The sequence below is a fragment of the Bombina bombina genome, chromosome 4 (assembly GCF_027579735.1).
Source record: "Bombina bombina isolate aBomBom1 chromosome 4, aBomBom1.pri, whole genome shotgun sequence".
Lineage (NCBI taxonomy): Eukaryota > Metazoa > Chordata > Amphibia > Anura > Bombinatoridae > Bombina > Bombina bombina.
The window spans coordinates 366,824,129-366,851,221 of NC_069502.1; the positions used below are offsets into that span (position 1 = coordinate 366,824,129).

General features: G+C 39.5%; 1 protein-coding gene across 1 annotated transcript in view; it reads right to left on the minus strand.

Annotated features, from left to right (window-relative positions):
• PHC3 (polyhomeotic homolog 3) overlaps positions 1 to 27,093 on the minus strand; it is a 1,036,700-nt gene that overhangs the window by 898,913 nt on the left and 110,694 nt on the right. Inside the window, exon 2 of the mRNA XM_053710129.1 lies at positions 4,658 to 4,790. Within this exon, the coding sequence (XP_053566104.1) occupies positions 4,658 to 4,768 (111 nt within the window). The 5' untranslated portion in view covers positions 4,769 to 4,790. The remainder of the gene's footprint in view (positions 1 to 4,657; positions 4,791 to 27,093) is intronic.

The following is a 27,093-nucleotide window of genomic DNA, read 5'->3' on the forward strand; positions in this document are numbered from 1 at the left end:
AGAGAGGAAAGCTCCATACGGTCTCTTGATGCCCATTCCTGTTCCACAAAGACCCTGGGAACATGTGTTAATGGACTTTATTGTTGATCTCCCGGAATCCAGCAAACAAACAACTATATTCGTAGTCATCAATCTAATGACTAAGATGGCACATTTTATTCCTTTTCACAAGGTCCGCACTTCATCCGAAACAGCACAACTTTTCATCGACCACATAGTGAAGTTGCATGGTATACCTCCCATATTAACAACTGATAGAGGTTGTCAATTCACTTCGAAATTCTGGACTAAACTCTGTGAGTTGACCCAAATGGACCATCAATATACCACTGCTTTTCACCCACAGACTAATGGTCAAGCAGAAAGGTTAAATCAATGGCTTGACCATTATCTCAGATGTAATTGTTCATATCATCAAAAAGACTGGCTTAAGTATCTCTCGATGGCCGAGTATGCATATAACAACTCAGAAAAACTCTTCTACCAAGCTCACTCCATTCTTCGCAAACTATGCTTATCACCCTGACTTCCCACTATCACCAAATGGTTCTCCAGATTCACCTCTAGTGGACGACTTATGTAACACCTTGCAGGAAAACTTCAGATTTATAAAAGAAAATATTGTAAATGCCCAAAATGTACAGAAACACTATTACAACCTTCGCAGAAGGAAGCCACCAACATATGATGCCGGTGACCTAGTTTGGCTTTCCACCAGGAATCTAAAGCTTCAGATTCCTTCAAAGAAACTAGCCACTCTTTTTATTGGACCTTTCCCTGTACAAAAGGTAGTTAATGAGAATGCCGTAAGATTGCAATTACCGTCCACTATGAAGATACACCCTACTGTGCATGTGTCCTTGGTTAAACCTTATACACGGACCAGAGATGACCAGTTATTGTTACCTCCTATTGCCCCCGAACTTGCTTCAGATGAATATGAAGGGGAGTCCGTTCTGGATTCCAGGTTTCGCAATGGAACTTTACAATATCTTGTACGGTGGAGGAATTATTCGTCAGATGAGGATTCCTGGGAACCAGTATCCAACTTGAGTGCGCCTCGTTTGATATCTTTGTATCATCGTAGATTCCCTGACCGTCCTCGTCCTCTCGCTGTGGGACAGCGATCCTGAGTGGGGGGTCATGTCAGGGATTCCTGTCTCTTTAAGTTGTTATGCAGTACTGTTCCTTTAACGTGACATCATCATGGAGATTGATTGGTCACACCTTCCTTAAATCACCTGTTCTCTGAACACACCTTGCTCAGTATTTTGGAACCTAGCCTAATTTAGGTGTAATACAAGCCAAGAGATTCTAATTGAATTATTCAAGCCTGTTGATTTATGTTTGCTTTATTCCAGCAGGGAACTCTGATGTACCTCGGTTCTCAGTACAAACTCCTTGTACATTCCCACTGACCGCCACCTTAAACTCATACCGGACAACTCATCCTCTCTACCATTTGGAAGATCGGGGGGAATTACAAATTGGTAAGATATCTGACTTAACTTTCCTCTATATCTTACCGGTCACCTCCGTGAGAACTGAACTGAAACTGACGATACGTCACATCCGGTTCTCCGTACACACCGCTTGCTTCACTGTGCTGACAGGCAGAGGGACATATCCATTGTAGCGGTCAGACAACACTAGGAGCTGATGCAAAGAGCTACTGGACACAACATCCGGAAGTAAGAGGGGGTTGAACTGACTTTACGAAGGTACAATTTCTCTGTTTACTCGAAACCAATAACAAACTGTGCTTGTGTACGATTGCTTAGCTCTGTTGTTTTGAATTAGGATAACTTATAAAGAGCTACTATTATATCACTGATCCTACGCTGAGGCTCACTGAGCTGTTACAAGGTATTAGAACTCACTAACATAAGAGATAGTAGGAAAAGAGCACCATTTCTACTTCTCCACCATATCTGCGTACTGATACTCAGAACCAAAGAATATATTAATCTCACTGATTAACAGATTCCCCTCTCACCATAGAGGAATCTATAACATCTGTGAAAACAATCTAACATTTTCAACCTGCAGTTGTGTTCCTCAATACACAGTGTGTGTTACCATTACTGTACACAGTCTAGTCAAAATTAAACTTTCATGCTTCAGATAGGGCATGCAATTTTAAACAACTTTCCAATTTACTTCTATTATCTAATTTGCTCAATTCTTTAGATATCCTTTGTTGAAGAAATAGCAATGCACATGTGTGAGCCAATCACACAAGGCCTCTATGTGCAGCAACCAATCAGCAGCTACTGAGCATATCTAGATATGCTTTTCAGCAAGTGATATCAAGGGAATGAAGCAAATTAGATAATAGAAGTAAATTAGAAAGTTGTTTAAAATTACATGCTCTTTCTAAATCACAAAATAAAAAATTTGGGTTTCATGTCCCTTTAATTTCGATTGGCTGATAGAATCCTATCAGCCAATCGGAATTCGAGGGACGCCATCGTGGATGACGTCATTTAAAGGAAACTTCATTTGTCATTAGTCGTTGGGAAGAAGAGGATGCTCCGCGTTGGATGTCTTGAAGATGGACCCGCTCCGCGCCGGATGGATGAAGATAGAAGATGCCGCTTGGATGAAGCCTTCTCCCGGTCCGGATGTCCTCTTCTGCCCCGATTGGATGAAGACTTCTGCCGGTCCGGATGTCCTCTTCTGCCCCATCGGATGAAGACATCTGGACGGATCGGATGACCAGTGGTGCCCGGCTGGGTGAACACGGCTCAAGGTAGGGTGATCTTCAATGGGGTAGTGTTAGGTTTTTTAAGGGGGGGATCGGGTGGGTTTTAGAGTAGGGGTGTGTGGGTGGTGGGTTGTAATGTTGGGGGGGGGGTCTTGTATTTTTTTTTACAGGTAAAAGAGCTGATTACTTTGGGGCAATGCCCCGCAAAAAGCCCTTCTAAGGGCTGGTAAAAGAGCTGATTGCTTTTGTAATTTAGTATAGGGTAGGGAATTTTATTATTTTGGGGGGCTTTTTTATTTTATTAGGGGGCTTAGATTAGGTGTAATTAGATTAAAATTCTTGTAATGTTTTTTTATTTTTTGTAATTTAGTGTGTGTTTTTTGTACTATAGTTTAGTTTATTTAATTGTATTTTAGTTTAGATAATTGTAGGTAATTTATTTAATTAATTTATTGATAGTGTAGTGTTAGGTGTATTTGTAACTTAGGTTAGGATTTATTTTACAGGTAATTTTGTAATTATTTTAACTAGGTAGCTATTAAATAGTTATTAACTATTTAATAACTATTGTACCTAGTTAAAATAAATACAAAGTTGCCTGTAAAATAAATATAAATCCTAAAATAGCTACAATGTAACTATTAGTTATATTGTAGCTATATTAGGGTTTATTTTATTGGTAAGTATTTAGTTTTAAATAGGATTAATTTATTTAATTATAGTAATTTTATTTCGTTTTATTTAAATTATATTTAAGTTAGGGGGGTGTTAGGGTTAGACTTAGGTTTAGGGGTTAATAATTGTAGGTAGGTGGCGGCGACGTTGGGGGGGCAGATTAGGGGTTAATAAAATCTATTATAGTGTTTGCGAGGCAGGAGTGTGGCGGTTTAGGGGTTAATACATTTATTATAGTGGCGGTGATGTCCGGTCGGCAGATTAGGGGTTAATAAATGTAGGTAGGTGGCGGCGACGTTGGGAGGGGCAGATTAGGGGTTAATAAATATAATGTAGGTGTCAGCAGATTAGGGGTTCATAGCTATAATGTAAATGGCGGCGGTGTCCGGTCGGCAGATTAGGGGTTAAATAATTTTATTATAGGGTTTGCGATGTGGGGGGGCCTCGGTTTAGGGGTTCATAGGTAGTTTATGGGTGTTAGTGTACTTTGTAGCACTGTAGTTAAGAGCTTTATGTTTCGGCGTTAGCCCATAAAACTCTTAACTACTGACTTTTTTATGCGGTAGGAGTCTTGGAGGTAGAGGCTGTACCGCTCACTTCTTCTCGTAATACCGGCGTTCGGCAAATCCCATTAAAAAGATAGGATACGCAATTGAGGTAAGGGGATTTGCGGTAGCCAAAAGTCGCGGAAGAAAAGTGAGCGGTACACCTGTACCTGCCAGACTCGTAATACCAGCGGGCGCTAAAAAGCAGCGTTAGGACCCCTTAACGCTGCTTTTTAAGGCTAACGCAGAACTCGTAATCTAGGCGCAAGAGAACAAAACAAATTTTAAGATAAAAGTAAATTGGGAAGTTGTTTAAAATGGCATGCTCTATCTGAATCATGAAAGTTTTATTTGGACTTTACTATCCCTTTAACTATCATCAGCGGAAGATTTAATTTGCTGCTTGGTGAAGCTATATTCCACATAATTTGCATATATTACCCAGAGTTCCCTGGTGCATTGGTAACAATGTAAGTACTTTTGAGGATGGTAGATGGAAACAAAATTTAGTTATTTTTAAGTTGGATTCAGATAAATAATATGATTTTTTTTTACTGGCCAGTCTTACTCATTGAAATATATGTAAGGGTACAGATTTTTACAGAATTGTTCAGAAATGCATGTTACTTAGCAGTATGCCAGTGAAGTAGATGGTATTATAAAGTTACATATATTTTGATTGATGGGTGTTACAAAATTAAAGACATGAGTAGAAAAGTTACTGAAGTACCTGCACAGCATGGCGATCTGAACTGCTATAGACAGGAGTAGGCTGAGTTGGAGAGGATGTTCCAGAAGTGGCAGAAGCAGAGGATGTTGGTTTTATTTGCTCATTCTCCATGGCTTGCCAATTTTGTCTGACTCTTGGAAAATAATAAAAAAAAAATGATTATAATTATAATTATAAGAAACCTTTTTGAAATGCTAGCTATCATTTTACAGCTATGATTAATTTAAATACTAAGGGCTAGATTACAAGTTGAGTGCTAAATATCGCTTGCGTGCAAGCGATATTAGCACTCTACTTTGTAATACCAGCGCAAGATAATGTGCTCTGGTATTGCAAGTCAATCACAATGCGAACGCAAGCTCGCGTTTGCATTGCTAGGAAGCATTGTGCTCACAAGAGCGTGCTTCCATAGGCTCCTAAGGGAGCCTCGTTCTGATGCCGTCAGCAAACGGGATAAGTAGCGCAGCATTTTTAAATATATATAAATATATACATATATATTTATGTGTTAATATGTGTATATACACATAGTAACATAAATATATACTGTATGTATATAATCACACAAAGTTCCCATAGACCGTAATGTAAAGGTACTTTTCAGTGCCGTTTTTTTCCTCACCCCACTTCCACCAACTTTAAATCCCCCAAACTGGCTAGTGCAGTTTTTTTAGCAACAAAACTATAATGCCCTCTATTTTGAGGGCATTTGGGGCACTGGATAATTTTCAGAGAGATAATAACTACCACACTTGTAATGGCTGGTTAATTATCGTGCTCGGGCAAATTTTCCCATTTGCAGGAGAGTGATAATTTAGCACTCCACTTGTAATCTAGCCCTAAATGTGATAAAAAAAGGATATAATAATAATGTGTCAATGCAATAATCCGATCGCAAGTGATCTCAAAAGAGAGAAAACAAAAGTAGTGAAATACAGTAAGAACATTTTGAAAATAATTATCTATATGGCAAATGTGTACTCTCATAACCTTGAGTTATCATAAGCTCAAGTCATACGCAGTGCTGAGATTAAAGCTGTCAGACTCAGCTCCCACCAGTAATCTTGAGACCGTTACTTCTAAGAAACTTAGCTATCACTCAGGAAAAAAGAAACAAATATAGCGTAACACTGTATACATCCACCTATTATAAGGGTAATAAACATATACTCACACTTTCAGGAGCTATTCACAGGCTCCTATTAATATGCAGACCTGAAATAGGCTATCAGGCATAGCCTAAGCAAAAAGCAGTTTCCAAGAACAGGAACGCTTAGAAAGTAGTGTATATTTATTATTTATATTTATTTATATTTATTTATTAAAAGCTATAAAAACTTTCAAACATAAAATAAAGAGCTACATTCAATATTGGCAACAAAGCACTTTGAAGCCAAGGTCTCCAAAGCGTATGTCAGTGGATAGATACAAGTAACAATCCTATCTGTGCAACTGCCTTTCTGTCTCCAGAGCTCACCCCTCACTGTGATGTCACTGTATCTTATCTTTAACTGTCACTGTATCAGTATCTTTGAGGAAGCATTTAGTGTTCACCACAGCTGGCTGAAGGAGAATATCAATGTATTTAGAGAGGCCACTGGTTAGGGAATCCACCCCAGACACTATAGGCCTTCCTTGGAAGGTTTCTCTATTTTTATGCAATTTCTGCAAAATGTAAAATGTCGCAATTTTAAGGAATTTAATATTTATAGAATCAAATTCATGTTTATTCAAAATCCCATTCTCTTTCCCTTTTAATAAATAGATTTCCATCTTCCCTTTAAAGTCATTTAGGGGTTCCTGTTCATTTATTTTTTTTTTTTTTATATGTGACATTGTCCCTCATGTTTTTCAAATTCTTCCATAAATTTAGATTTCTCCATAATTACTACCCCGCTGGGTATCAACTGACTTTATAACTATATTTTCATCAGCCTTTAATTCTTCAAGGGCTGCCTGTTTGTCTTTAAAGTGAAAGTAAATCCTAGCGCTTTACAAGCGCTAGGATTGAATATTGATACTTCATGTAGAAAGCTCCTTTATTTGTTTCAATCGATCACCGTTTTTCAATCGATTGCTGCTACAGCAGCCCACGGCTAAAAAAATTTTTTGCTAAGAGGTGGGCACCAAGCCGGATTTACCGCACGGCTATTGGCTAAGAGGTGAAAACTTCACCTCTTAGCAAAAAAATGTTTTAGCCGTGGGCTGCTGCAGCAGCTAAAAATGGCAATCGATTGAAACAAATAAAGGAGCTTTCTACATGAAGTATCTCTGGATATTACTTTAAAATTAAGACCTGCATTTCTTTCCATCGATTTTTTTAGAAAAAATAATATTTTTTAGATTTCTGATAAACTTTTGTACTCCAATGTAAGCATGAAATGTATTTAATTTTTGACTGGGGCAAATTTAAAGCCTTTACTTAATAGATCTGACTGACTTACAGTGAACTTTTTGTGTGATAAATTTTAAAAAAAAAACTTTTTAATTAAATCACAATTTGAAATTATCTTATTAACCTGACTATTTTTCAATATCTTTCCCTTCCGTATCATTGTTCTCTCATACTACTTGCTTCCATCCTCCACTTCCCTTCTTCTTTGGAGTAGACATCTATATTTGGTGCATATTTCCTTTTTTCTGGATCCTAAAAAACCTCTTCATCAATCTCCTGAATATTACTCAAAGACTCATATCTATTTTTATTTTTAAATTCATGTCCTCTATCCTTATAAATGGTTGTATATCTGTCATGTAATATATAACATTTATGCTTACCTGATAAATTTCTTTCTTTCCGGATATGGTGAGTCCACAGCATCATCAATTACTGTTGAGAATATCACGCCTGGCCAGCAGGAAGAGGCAAAGAGCACCACAGCAAAGCTGTTAAGTATCACTCTTAATAACAGCCAGCAAGAAGGAACCTGCTGACACTTGCAAAGGGAAGTACTCTGAAACAAAGAGAGTACGGAGCTAACTCCCTGCTATTTGGAAGATTTCCACAAGTTCACCTTTTAAGCAGACCGCAAAGCGAACATCTGATCTACAATATAACGCTTGAAAGAAACATAAAGCGTTTCTACAAACAAACCGGAAACTATTCAGTCCAATCTAAAAATTGGACCGCCAAGCAGCAATAGAAGTATACTCATCAGGCAAGAAAAAACCTGCTACAAAAGGAAAATACTCTACAGAACAACTACACCGACCCAAAGAACAGTAAAACCAGCGGTCAGGAGTGGTAACAGTAACCACACACCATTGCAACTATTCCAGCATTCACTCCACCACGAACACACAGTGTGGACAAAAGGCACTCAAAAAAAGGTACAACACGAAAATCAAAACAACAGAGATAGACGAACAGAAAAAAAACGCTAAAGACACCTGTAACTGTGAGTACATTAAGAAAGTTCATGTAAACAGCGGATCACGACAATCACAAAGCAGTACTCTATAACTTTACTTTTGCCGACTCCAAAAACTTGCCTAGTGACACGCCCACACATAAACATTTACAAAGGATATAACAGTGAAGCTTAATAAGCAGTTCATTGTCGAGCATACAATTGCCGCAATAAAGACTTCCAATTCTTTTAACACTTACCAGCTTAAGCAGTATACTGCTATTTCCAGGTTCTCTACAAAAAGACTTTCATCCTTTCAGCATTTTACTATTTTATGTAATCATTTATACGTTTAAGGCTGATACTATTGATGAAAATTGTTTGTATGTTTTTATTTTTACACTGAAATAAATATCACTAAACATTGCAAATATTCTTTGTGAATACTTTATTGTATCATAAATTGCGCCACATCAGATCCACAAATAATATCTGCAATCTTTACCTAGGCTCAAATATATCCAAACATATATAAATATATTAACTTGCTTATTCAATACATCTATGAGATTATAGCATATTATATTGATTCATCTGACTCATGTTTTTAAGTTGGCCAACCTATTTGTTTTAACTATCTGTTTTAAATATTTGTTTTAACTAACAGTGATTTAGACTATATTTTTATTTCAAACTTTTAGATCTAACTGTTTGTATCTATATTTTGTTCAAAATAAACAGAATTTATTGATTCAAATTACATAGTAAGACTATCTTTCCATATCGGGTAATTAAGCAGTAGCGCTTAAGAGTCTTATCCTTCCCAGTGTTAAGTATCACTCCCCTTCCCACAAACCCCAGTCATTCGACCGAAGATAAATGGAGAAAAAAGGAGTAACACAAGGTGTAGAGGTGCCTGAGGTTTCAGTTAAAAATAACTGTCTTAAAATAAAGGGTGGGGCCATGGACTCACCATATCCAGAAAGAAAGAAATGTATCAGGTAAGCATAAATTTTGTTTTCTTTCCTAAGATATGGTGAGTCCACGGCATCATCAACTACTGTTGGGAACCAATTTCCAAGCTAGAGGACACAGATGATTAGGGAGGGACAAGACAGGTAACCTAAACAAAAGGCACCATCGCTTGAAGAACCTTTCTCCCAAAAGAAGCCTCAGCCGAGACAAAAGTATCAAATTTGGAAAATTTGGAAAAGTATGTAGAGAAGACCAAATTGCAGCCTTGCAAATCTGTTCCACAGAAGCTTCATTTTTGAAAGCCCAAGAAGAAGAGACAGCCCTAGTGGAATGAGCTGTAATGCTCTCAGGAGGCTGCTATCCGGCATTCTCATAAGCCAAACTAATAAAATTTCTCAACCAGAGAGAAAGAGAAGTAGCATCAGCTTTCTGACCTTTACGTTTCCCAGAGAAACAAACAAACAGGGCAGAGGACTGGCGAAAATCCCTAGTCACCTGGAAATAAAATAGTAAAGCTCGCACAACATCTAAGTTGTGCAACAACGTACTTTATGAAAAGAAGGATGAGGACATAGAGAAGGAACAACAATTGATTAATATTTCTGTCCGAAACCACTATAGGAAGGAAACCTAACTTAATACGAAGAACCGCCATATTGACACGAAAAAGATAAGGCGAATCACACTGTAAGGCTGAGAATTCCAAAACTTTTCGAGCAGAAGAGACAGCAATAAGAAAAAAAACCTTCCAAGATAACAAATAAATATATATGGAATGCAATGGCTCAAACTGAGCCTGCTGTAAAATTTTAAGAACAAAGTTAAGGCTCCAAGGAAGAGCAATGGACTTAACACAGGCCTGAATCTGATCAAGGCCTGACAAAAAGATTGCACCTCTGGCACATCCGCCAGACGCTTATGTAGCAAAATAAAATATACAGATTCAGACCCTTCAGGGTACTGACTAACACACCCTTCTCCAGATCTTCCTGGAGAAAGGACAAAATCCTAGGAATCCTGACCCTACTCCAAGAGTAGCTCTTGGATTCACACCAAAAAGATGTATATGCCATAACTTATGGCAAATCTTACAAGTAACATGCTTGCGAGTCTGAATCATGGTCTCAATGACCGACTCAGAAAAATCACGCTTAGACAGAACTAAGCATTCAATCTTCAAGCAGAAAGCTTAATAAACATGAACAATGGACCCCAAATTAGAAGTTCGCTCTTCAGAACAACCGCCAAGGTGGAAGAGAAACATCCCCGCTAGGTCCGTATCCAGATCCCGCAAGATTATGCAAGACCTATTAAAAATACTGATGCCCACTCCTATGAGATACGAGCAAAGACTTGTGGAAGGAGAGCAAACTGAGGGACAGGCATGTCAGACCGAAAACCCAAGCAACCGCCAGGGATTTTAACAGAGCATCCTGCTGATCTCTAGACTAAACATAACGAGAAGTTTGCCGTACTGCCATCTCCAACTCCAGCACCCCCCATTTGAGGGTTAACCTGGAGAACACTTCCAAGAGAAGCATCTACTCGCTGGAATGAACTGATTCTCCAGAAATCCTCTCCTGGAATCCACTCCTGAAATGTGAAAAGTGGATAAACTACGAATGTGAGCGTCCACCCACCAAACAATCCACGCCAATCATGGCAAAGGAACTCCAGGTTCCTCCCAGGTGGTTAATGGAAACCACTGGAAAAAAAATTGTTTAAAGTGTAGCATATGGGGGTGGATTCAAACTCTAAACCTTGAGTTTGTTAACCAGACATGCTAACCACTAAGCCTCAGTAGAGGCCCTTTCTACTAGAATTTGAAAAAAGACAACTAAGGCTAAGCCATCAGAGCATTGTAAATTGCTCTCCAATCCAAGATGGTTATGGGGAGAGCAGACTCCTCCCAAATCCCTAGTCACCAAACCAACAGGCTAGCAACCATGGTCACTATTACTCAGGAAGATCTCCGGAAGCATGCGCCCGAGGCAGATGCTCCTGAGAACACCAAAAGATTCTGGAGAATGTGGGCAACGATCTCGCTACCTCTCGCAAGCAAGGTGAGCACACTACCACTAATTCCCCTCTCTGATCCACAGGGAAGAATCTCAAATTGACAGATCTAGATCTATACTCCGAGACAGATCCACAAGATCCCCGGTCCACTATCTGAACGTGCATAACAGCAGACTCTCAGTTGGAATCAAGCAAAGGGATGGTGTCCAATGAAGCAACCATCAGACCCATTACTTCCATATATTGAGCCACTGAAAGGTCAAACAGTAGAGTGCCGAAAGAGGCAAGAGGAAAGAATCTTCTGTTTTCTGACCTCTGTCAAAAATATTTTCAGAGATAGGGAAACTAATATGGTCCCTAAAAAACTACCCCTGTAGCTGGAGCAAGGGAACTCATTTTCAGATTCACTTCCCTACGAGGAAATAAAGAAAGACAGCAAGATCTCTGTATGAGAGTTTACTTGTTGAAAGGATAACGCCTGAATCATTATGATGTCCAGGATCTCTAAGAGCCATGGCAAGACCAAAGAAAAGAGCCACAAACTGAAAATGTTTGACAAAAGGAAAACTCAGGAGCTGAAAAAGATGCGTCCTCCAGGTCTATGGTCACCATGAACTGACCCTCCTAGATCAAAGGAAAAATTGAACAACTGGCTTCCATTTGAAGAGCGGTACCCCTTGCTGAGACACTCTAGGTCTTAAAAATTCCCTCTTTTTCGGGAATCACAAACAGGAATGATATAAAATCCCAAACGCACTACAAAAATGCCTTACTGTTATCTGGCCTGCAGATAAAATTGAGAGAAGGAACCTGCCTCAGGAAGGGAAGGAATGACTACTATGTAGTAACCTTCAGATATTATGTCCACAGCATATCTGGGACATCTCGTATCCATGTTTGAAGACAAACAGAAAGATTTAACCCCCCACTTGGACCGATCCCAGATTGAGGGCAAACTCCATTAGGTCTATTCATCTTGTCTTGTGGTAGAAAATACCCTTTTCCACCCGAAATATAAGAACTATGTCTGTCAGAACAGGACCAGACAAGGTCTTACCCTTGTACGGAAAGAAACTTGGACTCAGAGGAAAAACATAATGTATGTAAGAACTTACCTGATAAATTAATTTCTTTCATAGTGGCAAGAGTCCATGAGCTATTGACGTATGGGATAAACATTCCTACCAGGAGGGGGCAAAGTTTCCCAAACCTCAAAATGCCTATAAATACCCATGCTATCTCACTCATACCTTAGTTTAACGTGTAGCCAAGAAGTGAGGTGTAAAAGAAGGAGTAAAAAGCATACTAAAATAGGAACTGGAAAAAATAAAGTGCTTTATACAAAAAATCATAACCACAAAAAATAGGGTGGGTAACATGGACTCTTGCCACTATGAAATAAATTAATTTATCAGGTAAGTTCTTACGTAAATTATGTTTACTTTCATGTAAGTGCTAGTGACGTATGGGATATAATACCCAAGATGTGGAAATCCACGAGTCACTAGAGAGGGAGGAATAAAATAACAACAGCTAAATCCACTGAGAAAATAAATCCAAAATATAAATACATTTTCTTTAAAAAAACTCAAATCAAAGGCACTAGAATCAATTTGAGATAAGTGCATGAAGAACCTTTTATCAAAGGCTGCTTCCGAAAAAAGCAAACACAAACACAACAAAATGGAAAAATTGAAGAAAAAATATGCAAAGAAAACCAAATTACTGCTTTGCAAATGTAATCAACTGAAGCTCCATTCTTGACAACCCAAGAAGAGGCAACTGATCTAGTAAAATGAGCTGTAATTCTCTGAGGCGTAGACTGCCCCGCCTTCAAAAAGCTTTGTGGAAACAAAAGTATCAATCAAAATGCCAGAGAAAAAAACAGAGGCTTTCTGACCTTTCCTGGAGCCAGAAGAAATAACAAATAGACTAGAAGTCTTTCTGAAATCTTAAGTAGCCTCAACATAATATTTCAAAGCTCTTACCACATCCAAAGAATGAGAAAACCCTACAAGAGTATTCTTAGAATTAGGACACAAAGAAGTAACAACAAATTCCCTATTGAATTTGTTAGAATTCACAACTTTGGGCAAAAAATGTAAATGAAGTCCGCAAAACCGCTTTAGCTTGATGGAAAATCAGATAAAGAAACTCATAAAAGAGAGGCAGACAATTCAGAAACTCTTCTAGCAGAAGAGATAGCCAAAAGAAATAACACTTTCCAAGAAAGTAATACATTAATCAGAGATTGCATAGGCTCAACGGAGGAGCCTGAAAAAAAGTTCAAAACTAAGTTGAGTCTTCAAGGAGAAGAAATAGATTAAATAACAGGTTTGATACAAATCAAGGCCTGAACAAAACAGTAAATATCAGGAAGTTTAGCAATCTTCCTATGAAAGAAGACAGAAAGAACAGAAATTTATCCTGCAAAGTATTTGCAGATAAACCCTTCTCCAAAACATCCGGAAGAAACTAAAATCCTAGGAATTCTGAAAAAATGCCAAGAATAATTATAAAGTGGAACACCATGAAATATAGGTTTTCCAAACCTGTTAATTTCCTTGAAACACACTTACGAGCCTGTACCATAGTGCTAATAACTGAGTCAGAGAATCCTCTATGACTAAGTACTAAGCGTTCAATTTCCATGCTTTCAAATGTAGAGAATTGAGATCTTGATAAAAAAACAGCACTAGAGACAGAAGTTCTGGCCTTAAAGAAGTGGCCAAAGATGGCAACTGGACATCCGGACAAGATCCGCATACCAAAACCTATGAGACCATGCTGGTGCTATTAGAAACACATGCGATTGAACCATTATGATCTTGAAGATTACCCTTGAAAGAAGAACCAGAGGCAAAAAAATATAAGCAGGTTGGTAAAAACCAAGGAACTGCTAAGGTATCTACCATCTCCGCCTGAGGATCCCTGAACCTGGAAAGGTATCTGGGAATCTTCTTATTTAGACGAGAGGCCATCAGATCTATTTCTGGAAAACCCCACATCTGTACAAGATGAAAGAAACACATCTGGATGGAGAGACCACTCCCCCGGATATAAAGTCTGACGGCTGAGATAATCCACTTCCAAATTGTCTACACCTGGGATATGAATCGCGGAAATTAGACAAGAGTTGGATTCCGCCTAAGAAAGTATCCAAAATACTTCCTTCATAACTGAAGGACTGCGAGTACCTCCTTGATAATTGACATATACCACTATTATGATATTGTCTGTTTGAAAACAAATGTAAAAGTTCTCTCTTCAATAGAGGCCACGCCTGAAAAGCCCTAAAAATAGCACAGAGTTTTAAAATATTGATTGGTAACCCGCCTCCTGAGGTATCCAAACCCCTTGCACTGTCAGAGACTCTCAGACAGCTCCCCAATCTGAAAAACTTGCATCTGTTGAGAATACAGTCCAGGTAGGACGAACAAAAGAGGCCCCCTGAACAATAAGGTGATAGTCCAACCACCAAACCAGAGAGAATAGAGTGTTGGGATTTAAGTATATCACTTTAGGTGCAACATACAAAGCTATAGAAGCTTCATATGAAAGAGGGCAAAGATGATCTCAGCCGATGCTGCAGTCATGAGACCTAAAACTTCCATGCACATAGCCACCATGTCTTTGAAGAAACCATACTAAGCTTGTACCAAGATATTGTCCAAATAAGGAAACACTGCAATACCCTGCTCTCTGATTACAGATAGAAGGGCACCAAGAACCTTTGAAAAGAATCTCAGAGCTGTTGCTAGGCCAAACGGAAGAGCGACAAATTGTTAATGCTTATCTAGAAAAGAGAATCTCAGAAAACAATAGTGGTCTGAATGAATCCGAATGTGAAGATAAGCGTCCTGAAAGTCTATTATGGACATTAAGTGACCCTGCTGAATAAAAGGCAGAAAAGTCCTTATAGTCACCATCTTGAAAAGTTGGGACTCTTACAAAACGATTACAAAATTTCAGATCCAGAATTGGTCTGAATGAATCTTCTTTCTTTGGTTCAATGAATAGATTTGAATAGAAACCCAAACTCCGTTCCTGCAGAGGAACTGAAACAAATCACCCTGAAAACTATAGATCTGAAACACATTTCTGAAAATCCTGAGCTTTCACAGGATTTGTTGTAACATGGGAAAGAAAGAATCTTCCCATGGGAGGTTTTATTCTGAAACCTATTCGATACCCCTGAGAAAACAACATTCTAAATCCAGTGATTTTGAAAAGAAACTGTCCAAATGTGGTTGAAATAAATTCAATCTGCCCACCCCCCACCAGTTGAACTGGTTTAAGGGCCGCACCTTCATGCAGTCTTAAGGGCTGAATTTGGTTTTATTTATAAATCTTGGATTTATTCAAATTCGGAGTAGATCTCTAATTAGAGCCAGAAGCCTAAGGGGAAGGAAAAAAACAATTGGGAGCTTAAAAATTACCCTTAGATTCTTATCTTGGGCAGAAAACAGAGATTTAGGCCATAAAACTCTTCTAGTAAGAATGGCTAAAAACAAAGATTCAATATCAATTAAAATGACATAAAATTTAGCATCACAAATGAAATGATTAGCAAATTGAAATAAAAGAACAATGCTTAGACAATTCAAGATCTGATAACTAAACTGTCCAACCAAAAAGTTGAAAGAACAGCAACCTCAGCCAAAGAAATGGCAGGTTTTAAAAAATATAGTCAGTATGTAAATAAGCTTCTCTAAGATAGGATACAAACTTCCTATCTAAAGGATCCTTAAAAGAAGAAATATCTTCTATAAGATAAAATTACGTTTGGCAAGAGTAGAAATAGCCCCACCTTAGGGACTTTTACCCAAAACCTCTAAATTAGCCACAGGTAAAGGATATAGCTTTTTAAACCTAGAAGAAAGGTAAAAAGAAGCACTAAGTTTAGATTCCTTACTAAACATATGAGAGATAGCATCTGGAATAAGAAAAAGTTCAAGAGTAACCTCATAAGCTTTAAAAAACAGAATTCAAACATTAGCTATTCTTGTTATCAAGAGGACTAGATCCCTCAATACCCAAAGTAAACAATACTTCCTTAATAAAGAACGCATATATTCAATAGAAAGGTTGATTTATCAATATCAGTCTCTGAAGTAGGATCCTCTGAGTCAGAGAAAGCCTCATCAGCAGAAATACTTCAGAATGCTGTCGCTCAATAAAAGCTTCATTATGAGAAGTTAGGAGAGATCTTTTACGTTAATTTGAAGGCAGAATAGCATTCATAGCCTTCTCTATAGCTGTAGCAATATAAACCTTATATCTACAGGAAATAATGTACATTAGACTGTGAAATTTTTAACAGTAGCTGTATTTGTACTATAGAAAATTATCAGTATGAAAAAATATAACATAACCAAGTGGCACATATTTGAGCTGAAGAAATAAGATCAGCTAATAAACAATATACACATTTAGCTTTGGTAGAAATTGTGTACAGGCAGCTTGGTTCCTACAGTAACAGTTTGAGACATCTTGCAAAATGTATCCAAAAAAGAAAAAATAACATTTAAACAAAATATCAAATTTCCTCAAAATAGCAGTTTCAAGGAATGGTAAAAAATGCTTATGATAAAATCTATATATGAAAATAAAATCAAAAAGCAAACATCATAGCCCTCTATAAAACAAATGAAAGCAGAGAGCAAAAGAGGGAGACACTTAATATAACACATTTTTGGCGCCAACAATGACGCAAACAAAGATGACACAAATAGCAGAGAAAAAAAACTTTTGGCGCCAAAGTTAACAAAGAAATAACACCAACTACGTCATAACAGGCGCAACTTCACGGCAAAAAAATTTGTGTCAACAAAGATGCAAGAAATTACGTGACCCGCGTCACACACAAACACAACATCTGCGCCAAAAAATATTCGCGCCAAGAATGACGCAATAAATAGAAGCATTTTGCGTCATCGCGAGCCTAATTTGCCCATCGAAAATTTGAAAAAAAACCAAGTCCGAAGCTTACAACTAGCTGGAACCCCAGGTAAGAAGAAAATGACTAAATTTCTCCAAAAACATAATTTCATGCTGAAAACTGTTAGACTGTAAGGGAAATAAACATAGACCTGACTCATGGCAAATATATGCTTATATATATTATAACATTGCCAAACCATATCTGAGAGTGTCTTAAAAAATTTATATATACTTACCTTAAGACACCCATCCACAATATAGCAGACAGCCAAACAAGTACTGAAACATATCAGCAGAAGTAATAGGAGAGAAGTAAAATGTCAATCTGTAAAGGGAGGTGGCAGATGAATTCCCACGACTGCATTTACAGAGAGCCTTAGAATAGATTTCCCATAGGTGAAAACATGGCATCATCAGGCAATACTCCCCTTCACATCCTCAGACAAACACTGTTCTTTGAGAGGAATTGGTTTCAAAATGCTTAGAAGTGCCTTTCACAGAAGAAATCAAGCACGACTTGCTTCACCATCCTCCAACGAAGGCAAAGTTTGTAAAACTAAGGTATGAGTGAGGTGGTAGGTGTATTTATAGGCATTCTTGAGGTTTGGGAAACATTGCCCCCTCCTGGTAGGAATGTATACTCCCATTAGGTCACTAGCACATCGGACTCTTAGCACTTACATGAAAGAAAATCAACTGTCCACAATTGCCCTGCGGGCTAGAACATCGAAGCCAGATATATTGGCTCCCGGCTGAAAACTTGTATGGTAGCACCAGAAATAAAAGAATTGGCTCGCTCAAGAGCCTTAATTAGGTACTGGATCTCCTTCAAAGGAGTCTCTACCAAATTGTAATCAGACAAGGCATTGCACCAAGAAGATGCCGCACTTGACACAGTGGGCAATACAAAACTAAACATGTAAGCCTCAAGCTTAGTCCCATTGATCCTGAAAAGAACAGCTATCCTCTCTAGGATTCGCTAGTTCTCTTAGCCAGAGTAGAAATGCCCTACTACTTTAGGTACCATACCATGATATTTAATAGAGACAGCAACAGGAAACATCCTTTTAAAAAATAGGAGACGGAGAAACAGGAATCCCTGACTTCTCCCCAATCCTGTTAAAATCTCCTAGCACGGTCTGGCACAGGAAAAAACTTCCAAGTGGAATCTAGTATTTATAAAGTTTACTAGATTCACTAGGGTGCAACGAAATGCGTATCGGAGTTGTCCCAAGTAGCCAAAACCCTTCTTTTAACAATACATGAAGGTGTTCAAGCTGAATCTGAAAACTACTTTAGCATCAGATGAAGGAATTATACTGTCCGATTTCACCCTCAGAGGCTACCGACCTATCCGGTCCTCATCGGACTTATGAGGTAGGGCAACCTGTGTAGCAGTAGGTGAAACAGAAACCTTACTATCTGAACTCAAATTTCCTCTAGCATTTTCCCCTTAACATAGGAAAATCAGATAATGCCACAAAACCACCAAAGAATAACTGTACAGCAAAATCCATATGCAAATACACTCCTCCAGGAGATTGAGAGGAAAGCAAGGCACTGCATGTGACACCATTGAGGCTTGGGACATTAGAGGAGAAAAACTGTGGCATTGCCCTGAACAATGTCATCCCGAGAGACTGTTGGCTCAGTAACAAAGAATTTGCCTTTAGCTTTTACAGTACTATCTATTCTTGAGGAATAAAATGACAGGGGCGTAGCTATGTGGTTATCCAAACTAAAAGGACACCTGCCCCATGGAACAGCCCTCCTGTTCAATGATGCATGAACAAAAATAACCACTCTTGGAAAAGAAAAAAAAGAAAAGAAAAATAAATTGACAGTGTACTGTCCCTTTAAGAGACCAGACGTCAAGCTGTGTCCCCCAATGAGCATTTTAGTTACCAAAAAAAAAACACACTCTCTTAATTTAATAGGGCATAATAAATATGGGCAGCAATACATGTGTAGAATACTTTTTAATGTTCACAGTGATTACTATGTTGAAACCAAAACTAACAGCCACTACACCTCAGCCATACGACAGAGCATGCCTAAATGCCTTACAATCTCAAAAGGACGTAGGAAGACTGTCCTGCTCTCAAAAGATACACGCAGGAGCGGACTCGAAGTTGTACTCTGAGAGCGGAGCAATGCGGTCACGTGATTGGACTTATGAAGCTGCGACTCGGTAATACTACCCGCACGCTTCCAACCGGAAACAAAAGCAGAGAAGATGGAGCCGCTTCCTGTACCATCTAAGCGAAGCGTCTAAATGATCGCAAGTTGTGATCTGACATGAGAGTGAGCGATTTTGTTTCCATGCTTGATTCACCTCAGAAACATATTGTGCCACAATAAAAAGGCCCCCCCAAAAAAAAAACAAATTCCTCTTATTTTCTTGGACCTCCCGCTTATCAGTGTACTGGCCAACAAAATGAGGTTAACGCTTTCCTATCCATAACAGGAAGATAACCCCCATGTCTCTAATCACATTTACTGTAGTGCCTGAGACTCGCCTAAAAAACAATCCTGAACCCAGGATTCTAGTCCCCCAAAGTGATGCAGCCTGTCGTGTCTAAGGGTTAACCCTTCAGTGCCAGTCTCCTGTCATACCCCAGAAGACAAAAGGCACTTACCTGCATCTCTAGCTGACCGGCATGAAGACAGCTCTCACGGTATGGAAGGACGCCACTCCTTAAAGGGACCTGTGGAAAGAAGAAAGTACAGAGTAAACCTACTCTGGCTATCTATACCAGGGCAACAACATGTTAGGAAAATGCAGCGAAGCCCACGTCACATGTTCCTAACTACTTAAAAGCCACCACTGCCCTACTGGAGAGACTAACGTGGAGTACGGCTAGACCCAATCTTGAGAGGAATGATCAAAGCAAGCCTACTCTGGCTTTCAAAATAATAAAATCTTGATTGAAGAGAAATAAATCCAATTTTCTTCAGACACCAAAACTTCACCTCCTCCTTGCACCGAAGGCAAAGAGAATGACCGAGGTTTGTGGGAAGGGGAGTGATACTTAACAGCTTGGCTGTGGTGCTCTTTGCCTCCTCCTGCTGGCCAGGAGTGATATTCCCAACAGTAATTGATAATGCCGTGGACTCACCATATTTTAGGAAAGAAAAGTCATTAGTGACATTTTTTTCCCTGAACAGTTTTTCCACATATTCTTATCCTCTCTATATGATCGAGAGTGTGAATTGTCTGTCTAATATTCTTTATTACTGCTCATTACATGACTTCTGTCCATTTTATTTTTGTTTATCTTTATCCACTTTAACAGTCATTTCATGTTTTCTATTTTCCTTATAATTAGATATTTTCCCATTTAAATTCTTATACAATCTTTTTTTTCTTCATTATAATCCAACATATCCCTAGAATGTTTGTTTTTTAAATTTAATGGATTTGATCTCTTTTTAAAGTTATCAAATGACTCAATTATATTCTAACTTTTATCTTTATACTCCTGTTCTTGCAAGAAAGGGATTAACTGTTGTTCCAATAAATTAATATATTTATCAATTTCAGTCAAAAACTTTTTCATTTCAGAATCAATGACATTAATATCTCTGTGTACAATCTTCTAAAATCTCATTCCACTGGCTCATGAACTCAATATTATCCTGCCCAAAAGTGGGAATTTTTTAATCCTTAAACCCCTTGGTGTAATATTATCCTTCATATATCTTTCTAAAGCAACCACCTCAAATTGATATTTAATTTAATTAATTAGAAGTTTTTCTAAATATTTGAATAGACTGTTAAGGTCAGTATTAGTGCCATAAGTAATCCACTAATCTACTAAAATCAATCATCTGTGATAGAAATAACATCATTTATGCTTACCTGATAAATTCCTTTCTCCTGTAGTGTAGTCAGTCCACGGGTCATCCATTACTTATGGGATATTAACTCCTCCCCAACAGGAAGTGCAAGAGGATCACCCAAGCAGAGCTGCTATATAGCTCCTCCCCTCTACGTCACACCCAGTCATTCGACCGAAAAACCAAACGAGAAAGGAGAAACTATAGGGTGCAGTGGTGACTGGAGTATAATTTAAAATTTAGACCTGCCATAAAAAACAGGGCGGGCCGTGGACTGACTACACTACAGGAGAAAGGAATTTATCAGGTAAGCATAAATTATGTTTTCTCCTGTTAAGTGTAGTCAGTCCACGGGTCATCCATTACTTATGGGATACCAATACCAAAGCTAAAGTACACGGATGACGGGAGGGACAGGCAGGATCTTTATACGGAAGGAACCACTGCCTGAAGAACCTTTCTCCCAAAAACAGCCTCCGAAGAAGCAAAAGTGTCAAATTTGTAAAATTTGGAAAAAGTATGAAGAGAAGACCAAGTTGCAGCCTTGCAAATCTGTTCAACAGAGGCCTCATTCTTAAAGGCCCAAGTGGAAGCCACAGCTCTAGTAGAATGAGCTGTAATCCTTTCAGGAGGTTGCTGTCCAGCAGTCTCATAGGCTAAACGTATTATGCTACGAAGCCAAAAGGATAGAGAGGTAGCAGATGCTTTTTGACCTCTCCTCTGTCCAGAATAAACGACAAACAGGGAAGAAGTTTGGCGAAAATCCTTAGTTGCCTGTAAATAAAATTTCAGAGCACGGACTACGTCTAGATTGTGCAGAAGTCGTTCCTTCTTTGAAGAAGGGTTAGGGCACAATGATGGAACAACAATCTCTTGATTGATATTCTTGTTAGTGACTACCTTAGGTAAGAACCCAGGTTTAGTACGCAGAACTACCTTATCTGAATGAAAAATCAGATAAGGAGAATCACAATGTAAGGCTGATAACTCAGAGACTCTACGAGCCGAGGAAATAGCCATTAAAAACAGAACTTTCCAAGATAACAGCTTGATATCAATGGAATGAAGGGGTTCAAAAGGAACACCCTGTAAAACGTTAAGAACTAAATTTAAGCTCCACGGTGGAGCTACAGTCTTAAACACAGGCTTAATCCTAGCCAAAGCCTGACAAAAAGCCTGAACGTCTGGAACTTCTGACAGACGTTTGTGTAAAAGGATGGACAGAGCTGAGATCTGTCCCTTTAAGAACTTGCAGATAAACCCTTTTCTAAACCTTCTTGTAGAAAAGACAATATCCTAGGAATCCTAACCTTACTCCATGAGTAACTCTTGGATTCGCACCAGTGTAAGTATTTACGCCATATCTTATGGTAAATTTTCCTGGTAACAGGTTTCCTAGCCTGTATTAAGGTATCAATTATTGACTCCGAAAATCCACGCTTTGATAAAATCAAGCGTTCAATTTCCATGCAGTCAGCTTCAGAGAAATTAGATTTTGATGTTTGAAAGGACCCTGAATTAGAAGATCCTGTCTCAGAGGCAGAGACCAAGGTGGACAGGATGACATGTCCACTAGATCTGCATACCAGGTCCTGCGTGGCCACGCAGGCGCTATTAGAATCACCGATGCTTTCTCCTGTTTGATCCTGGCAATCAAACGAGGAAGCATCGGGAAGGGTGGAAACACATAAGCCATCCTGAAGGTCCAAGGTGCTGTCAAGGCATCTATCAGGACCGCTCCCGGGTCCCTGGACCTGGACCCGTAACAAGGAAGCTTGGCGTTCTGGCGAGACGCCATGAGATCCATATCTTGTTTGCCCCAACGTCGAAGTATTTGGGCAAAGACCTCCGGATGAAGTTCCCACTCCCCCGGATGAAAAGTCTGGCGACTTAGGAAATCCGCCTCCCAGTTCTCCACTCCTGGGATGTGGATCGCTGACAGGTGGCAAGAGTGAGACTCTGCCCAGCGAATTATCTTTGATACTTCCATCATCGCTAGGGAACTCCTTGTCCCTCCCTGATGGTTGATGTAAGCCACAGTCGTGATGTTGTCCGACTGAAACCTGATGAACCTCAGAGTTGCTAACTGAGGCCAAGCCAGAAGGGCATTGAGAACTGCTCTCAATTCCAGAATGTTTATTGGAAGGAAACTCTCCTCTTGAGTCCATGATCCCTGAGCCTTCAGTGAATTCCAGACAGCGCCCCAACCTAGTAGGCTGGCGTCTGTTGTTACAATTGTCCAGTCTGGCCTGCTGAAGGGCATCCCCCTGGACAGATGTGGCCGAGAAAGCCACCATAGAAGAGAATCTCTGGTCTCTTGATCCAGATTCAGCGTAGGGGACAAATCTGAGTAATCCCCATTCCACTGACTTAGCATGCACAATTGCAGCGGTCTGAGGTGCAGGCGTGCAAAAGGAACTATGTCCATTGCCGCTACCATTAAGCCGATTACCTCCATGCATTGAGCCACTGACGGGTGTTGAATGGAATGAAGGACACAGCAAGCATTTAGAAGCTTTGTTAACCTGTCCTCTGTCAGGTAAATTTTCATTTCTACAGAATCTATAAGAGTCCCCAAGAAGGGAACTCTTGTGAGTGGTAAGAGAGAACTCTTCTCCTCGTTCACTTTCCACCCATGCGACCTTAGAAATGCCAGTACTAACTCTGTATGAGACTTGGCAGTTTGGAAGCTTGACGCTTGTATCAGAATGTCGTCTAGGTACGGAGCTACCGAAATTCCTCGCGGTCTTAGTACCGCCAGAAGAGAGCCCAGAACCTTTGTAAAGATTCTTGGAGCCGTAGCCAACCCGAAGGGAAGAGCTACAAACTGGTAATGCCTGTCTAGGAAGGCAAACCTTAGATACCGGTAATGTTCTTTGTGAATCTGTATGTGAAGGTAAGCATCCTTTAAATCCACTGTGGTCATGTACTGACCTCTTTGGATCATGGGTAAGATTGTCCGAATAGTTTCCATTTTGAACGATGGAACTCTTAGGAATTTGTTTAGGATCTTTAAATCCAATATTGGTCTGAAGGTTCCCTCTTTTTTGGGGACCACAAACAGATTTGAGTAAAACCCTTGTCCGTGTTCCGACCGCGGAACTGGGTGGATCACTCCCATTAGTAAAAGGTCTTGTACACAGCGTAGAAACGCCTCTTTCTTTATCTGGTTTGTTGACAACCTTGAAAGGTGAAATCTCCCTTGTGGAGGAGAAGCTTTGAAGTCCAGAAGATATCCCTGAGATATGATCTCCAACGCCCAGGGATCCTGGACATCTCTTGCCCAAGCCTGGGCGAAGAGAGAGAGTCTGCCCCCCACTAGATCCGTTTCCGGATCGGGGGCCCTCACTTCATGCTGTCTTAGGGGCAGCAGCAGGTTTTCTGGCCTGCTTGCCCTTGTTCCAGGTCTGGTTAGGTTTCCAGCCTTGTCTGTAGCGAGCAACAGCTCCTTCCTGTTTTGGAGCAGAGGAAGTTGATGCTGCTCCTGCCTTGAAGTTACGAAAGGCACGAAAATTAGACTGTCTAGCCCTAGGTTTGGCTCTGTCTTGAGGCAGGGCATGGCCTTTACCTCCCGTAATATCAGCGATAATTTCTTTCAAACCGGGCCCGAATAAAGTCTGCCCCTTGAAAGGTATGTTAAGTAATTTAGATTTAGAAGTTGCATCAGCTGACCAGGATTTTAGCCACAGCGCTCTGCGTGCCTGAATGGCGAATCCGGAATTCTTAGCCGTAAGTTTAGTTAGATGTACTACGGCATCAGAAATAAATGAATTAGCTAGCTTAAGGGTTTTAAGCTTGTGTGTAATCTCATCTAATGGCGCTGAGTCAAGGGTCTCTTCCAGAGACTCAAACCAAAATGCTGCCGCAGCCGTGACAGGCGCAATGCATGCAAGGGGTTGCAATATAAAACCTTGTTGAACAAACATTTTCTTAAGGTAACCCTCTAACTTTTTATCCATTGGATCTGAAAAGGCACAACTATCCTCCACCGGGATAGTGGTACGCTTAGCTAAAGTAGAAACTGCTCCCTCCACCTTAGGGACCGTTTGCCATAAGTCCCGTGTGGTGGCGTCTATTGGAAACATTTTTCTGAATATAGGAGGGGGTGAGAAAGGCACACCGGGTCTATCCCACTCCTTAGTAACAATTTCAGTAAGTCTCTTAGGTATAGGAAAAACGTCAGTACTCGTCGGTACCGCAAAATATTTATCCAACCTACACATTTTCTCTGGGATTGCAACTGTGTTACAATCATTCAGAGCCGCTAACACCTCCCCTAGTAATACACGGAGGTTTTCCAGCTTAAACTTAAAATTTGAAATGTCTGAATCCAGTTTATTTGGATCAGATCCGTCACCCGCAGAATGAAGCTCTCCGTCCTCATGCTCTGCAAATTGTGACGCAGTATCAGACATGGCCCTAGCATTATCAGCGCACTCTTTTCTCATCCCAGAGTGATCTCGTTTACCCCTAAGTTCTGGCAATTTAGACAAAACTTCAGTCATAACATTAGCCATGTCTTGTAGAGTGATTTGTAATGGCCGCCCTGATGTACTTGGCGTTACAATATCACGCACCTCCTGAGCGGGAGATGCAGGTACTGACACGTGAGGCAAGTTAGTCGGCATAACTTCCCCCTCGTTGTCTGGTGAATGTTGCTTAACATGTACAGATTGACTTTTATTTAAAGTAGCATCAATGCAATTAGTACATAAATTTCTATTGGGCTCCACCTTGGCTTTTGAACATATTGCACAAAGAGATTCCTCTGTGTCAGACATGTTTAAACAAACTAGCAATTAGACTAGCAAGCTTGGAAATACTTTTCAACTAAATTTACAAGCAATATGCAAAACGTTACTGTGCCTTTAAGAAGCACACAAAAACTGTCACAGTTGAATAACAATGAACCGGATTAGTTATAGAAACCAAATTTTCACAGTAAAAAGCATAAATTTAGCAAAGGATTGCGCTCATTAGCAATGGATGATTAACCCTTAATATCAGAAAAAAACGGATAACAATTGAAAATATAAGCGTTTTTATCACAGTCAAAGCACAGTCTTACAGGTCTGCTGTGAGTGATTACCTCCCTCAAAACTAGTTTTGAAGACCCCTGAGCTCTGTGGAGACGTCCTGGATCATGCAGGGAGAAAAAGGCAGACTGTGACTGAATTTCTGATGCGTAGTAAAAGCTCCAAAATAGGCCCCTCCCACTCACAATACAACAGTGAGGGAAGCTCAGAAAACTGTTTTAATTTAAAACAAACGACAGCCATGTGGAAAATAACGCCCAAAACAATTTTTCACCAAGTACCTCAGATAATTAAACGATTTAACATGGCAGCAAACGTTTAAAATCTAATTTATGAAATGTCATTAAAAGCCTGCTGCTAGTCGCTCACACTGCAAGTTAGGATAAAAGTTATATGCATACAGTATTTTCCCAGTGAAGTGCCATTCCCCAGAAATACTTAAGTGTAAACATACATACATATCAGCCTGATACCAGTTGCTACTACTGCATTTAAGGCTGTACTTACATTATATCGGTATTAGCAGTATTTTCTTAGTCAATTCCATTCCTTAGAAAATAATATACTGCAACATACCTCTTTGCAGGTGAACCTGCCCGCTGTCCCCTGATCTGAAGTTACCTTACTCCTCAGAATGGCCGAGAACAGCAAATGGATCTTAGTTACGTCCGCTAAGATCATACACAAAACTCAGGTAGATTCTTCTTCAAATTCTGCCTGAGAAGAAAACAACACACTCCGGTGCCGTTTAAAATAACAAACTTTTGATTGAAGATATAAAAACTAAGTTTAATCACCACAGTCCTCTCACACATCCTATCTATTAGTTGGGTGCAAGAGAATGACTGGGTGTGACGTAGAGGGGAGGAGCTATATAGCAGCTCTGCTTGGGTGATCCTCTTGCACTTCCTGTTGGGGAGGAGTTAATATCCCATAAGTAATGGATGACCCGTGGACTGACTACACTTAACAGGAGAAAACAGAATTTATACTTACCAATATATATGTATTTCCTTCAAGCTTATGAGAGTCAATTGCTTCATAACATTTGGGATATATCCAGCCTATCATAAGGATTTTTATCCCACATTTTAGGAAGCTATAGACTCTCTCAGCTAAGAAGGAAAACAGAATTTATACTTACCGATAAATGTATTTCCTTCGTGCTGATGAAAGTCATCCTGATAGGCTGGAATATATCCCACATGCTATGAAGCTAGGGACTCTCATCATCTAAGAAGAAAATTAACCCTCCTATTCTCAAAGACATAAC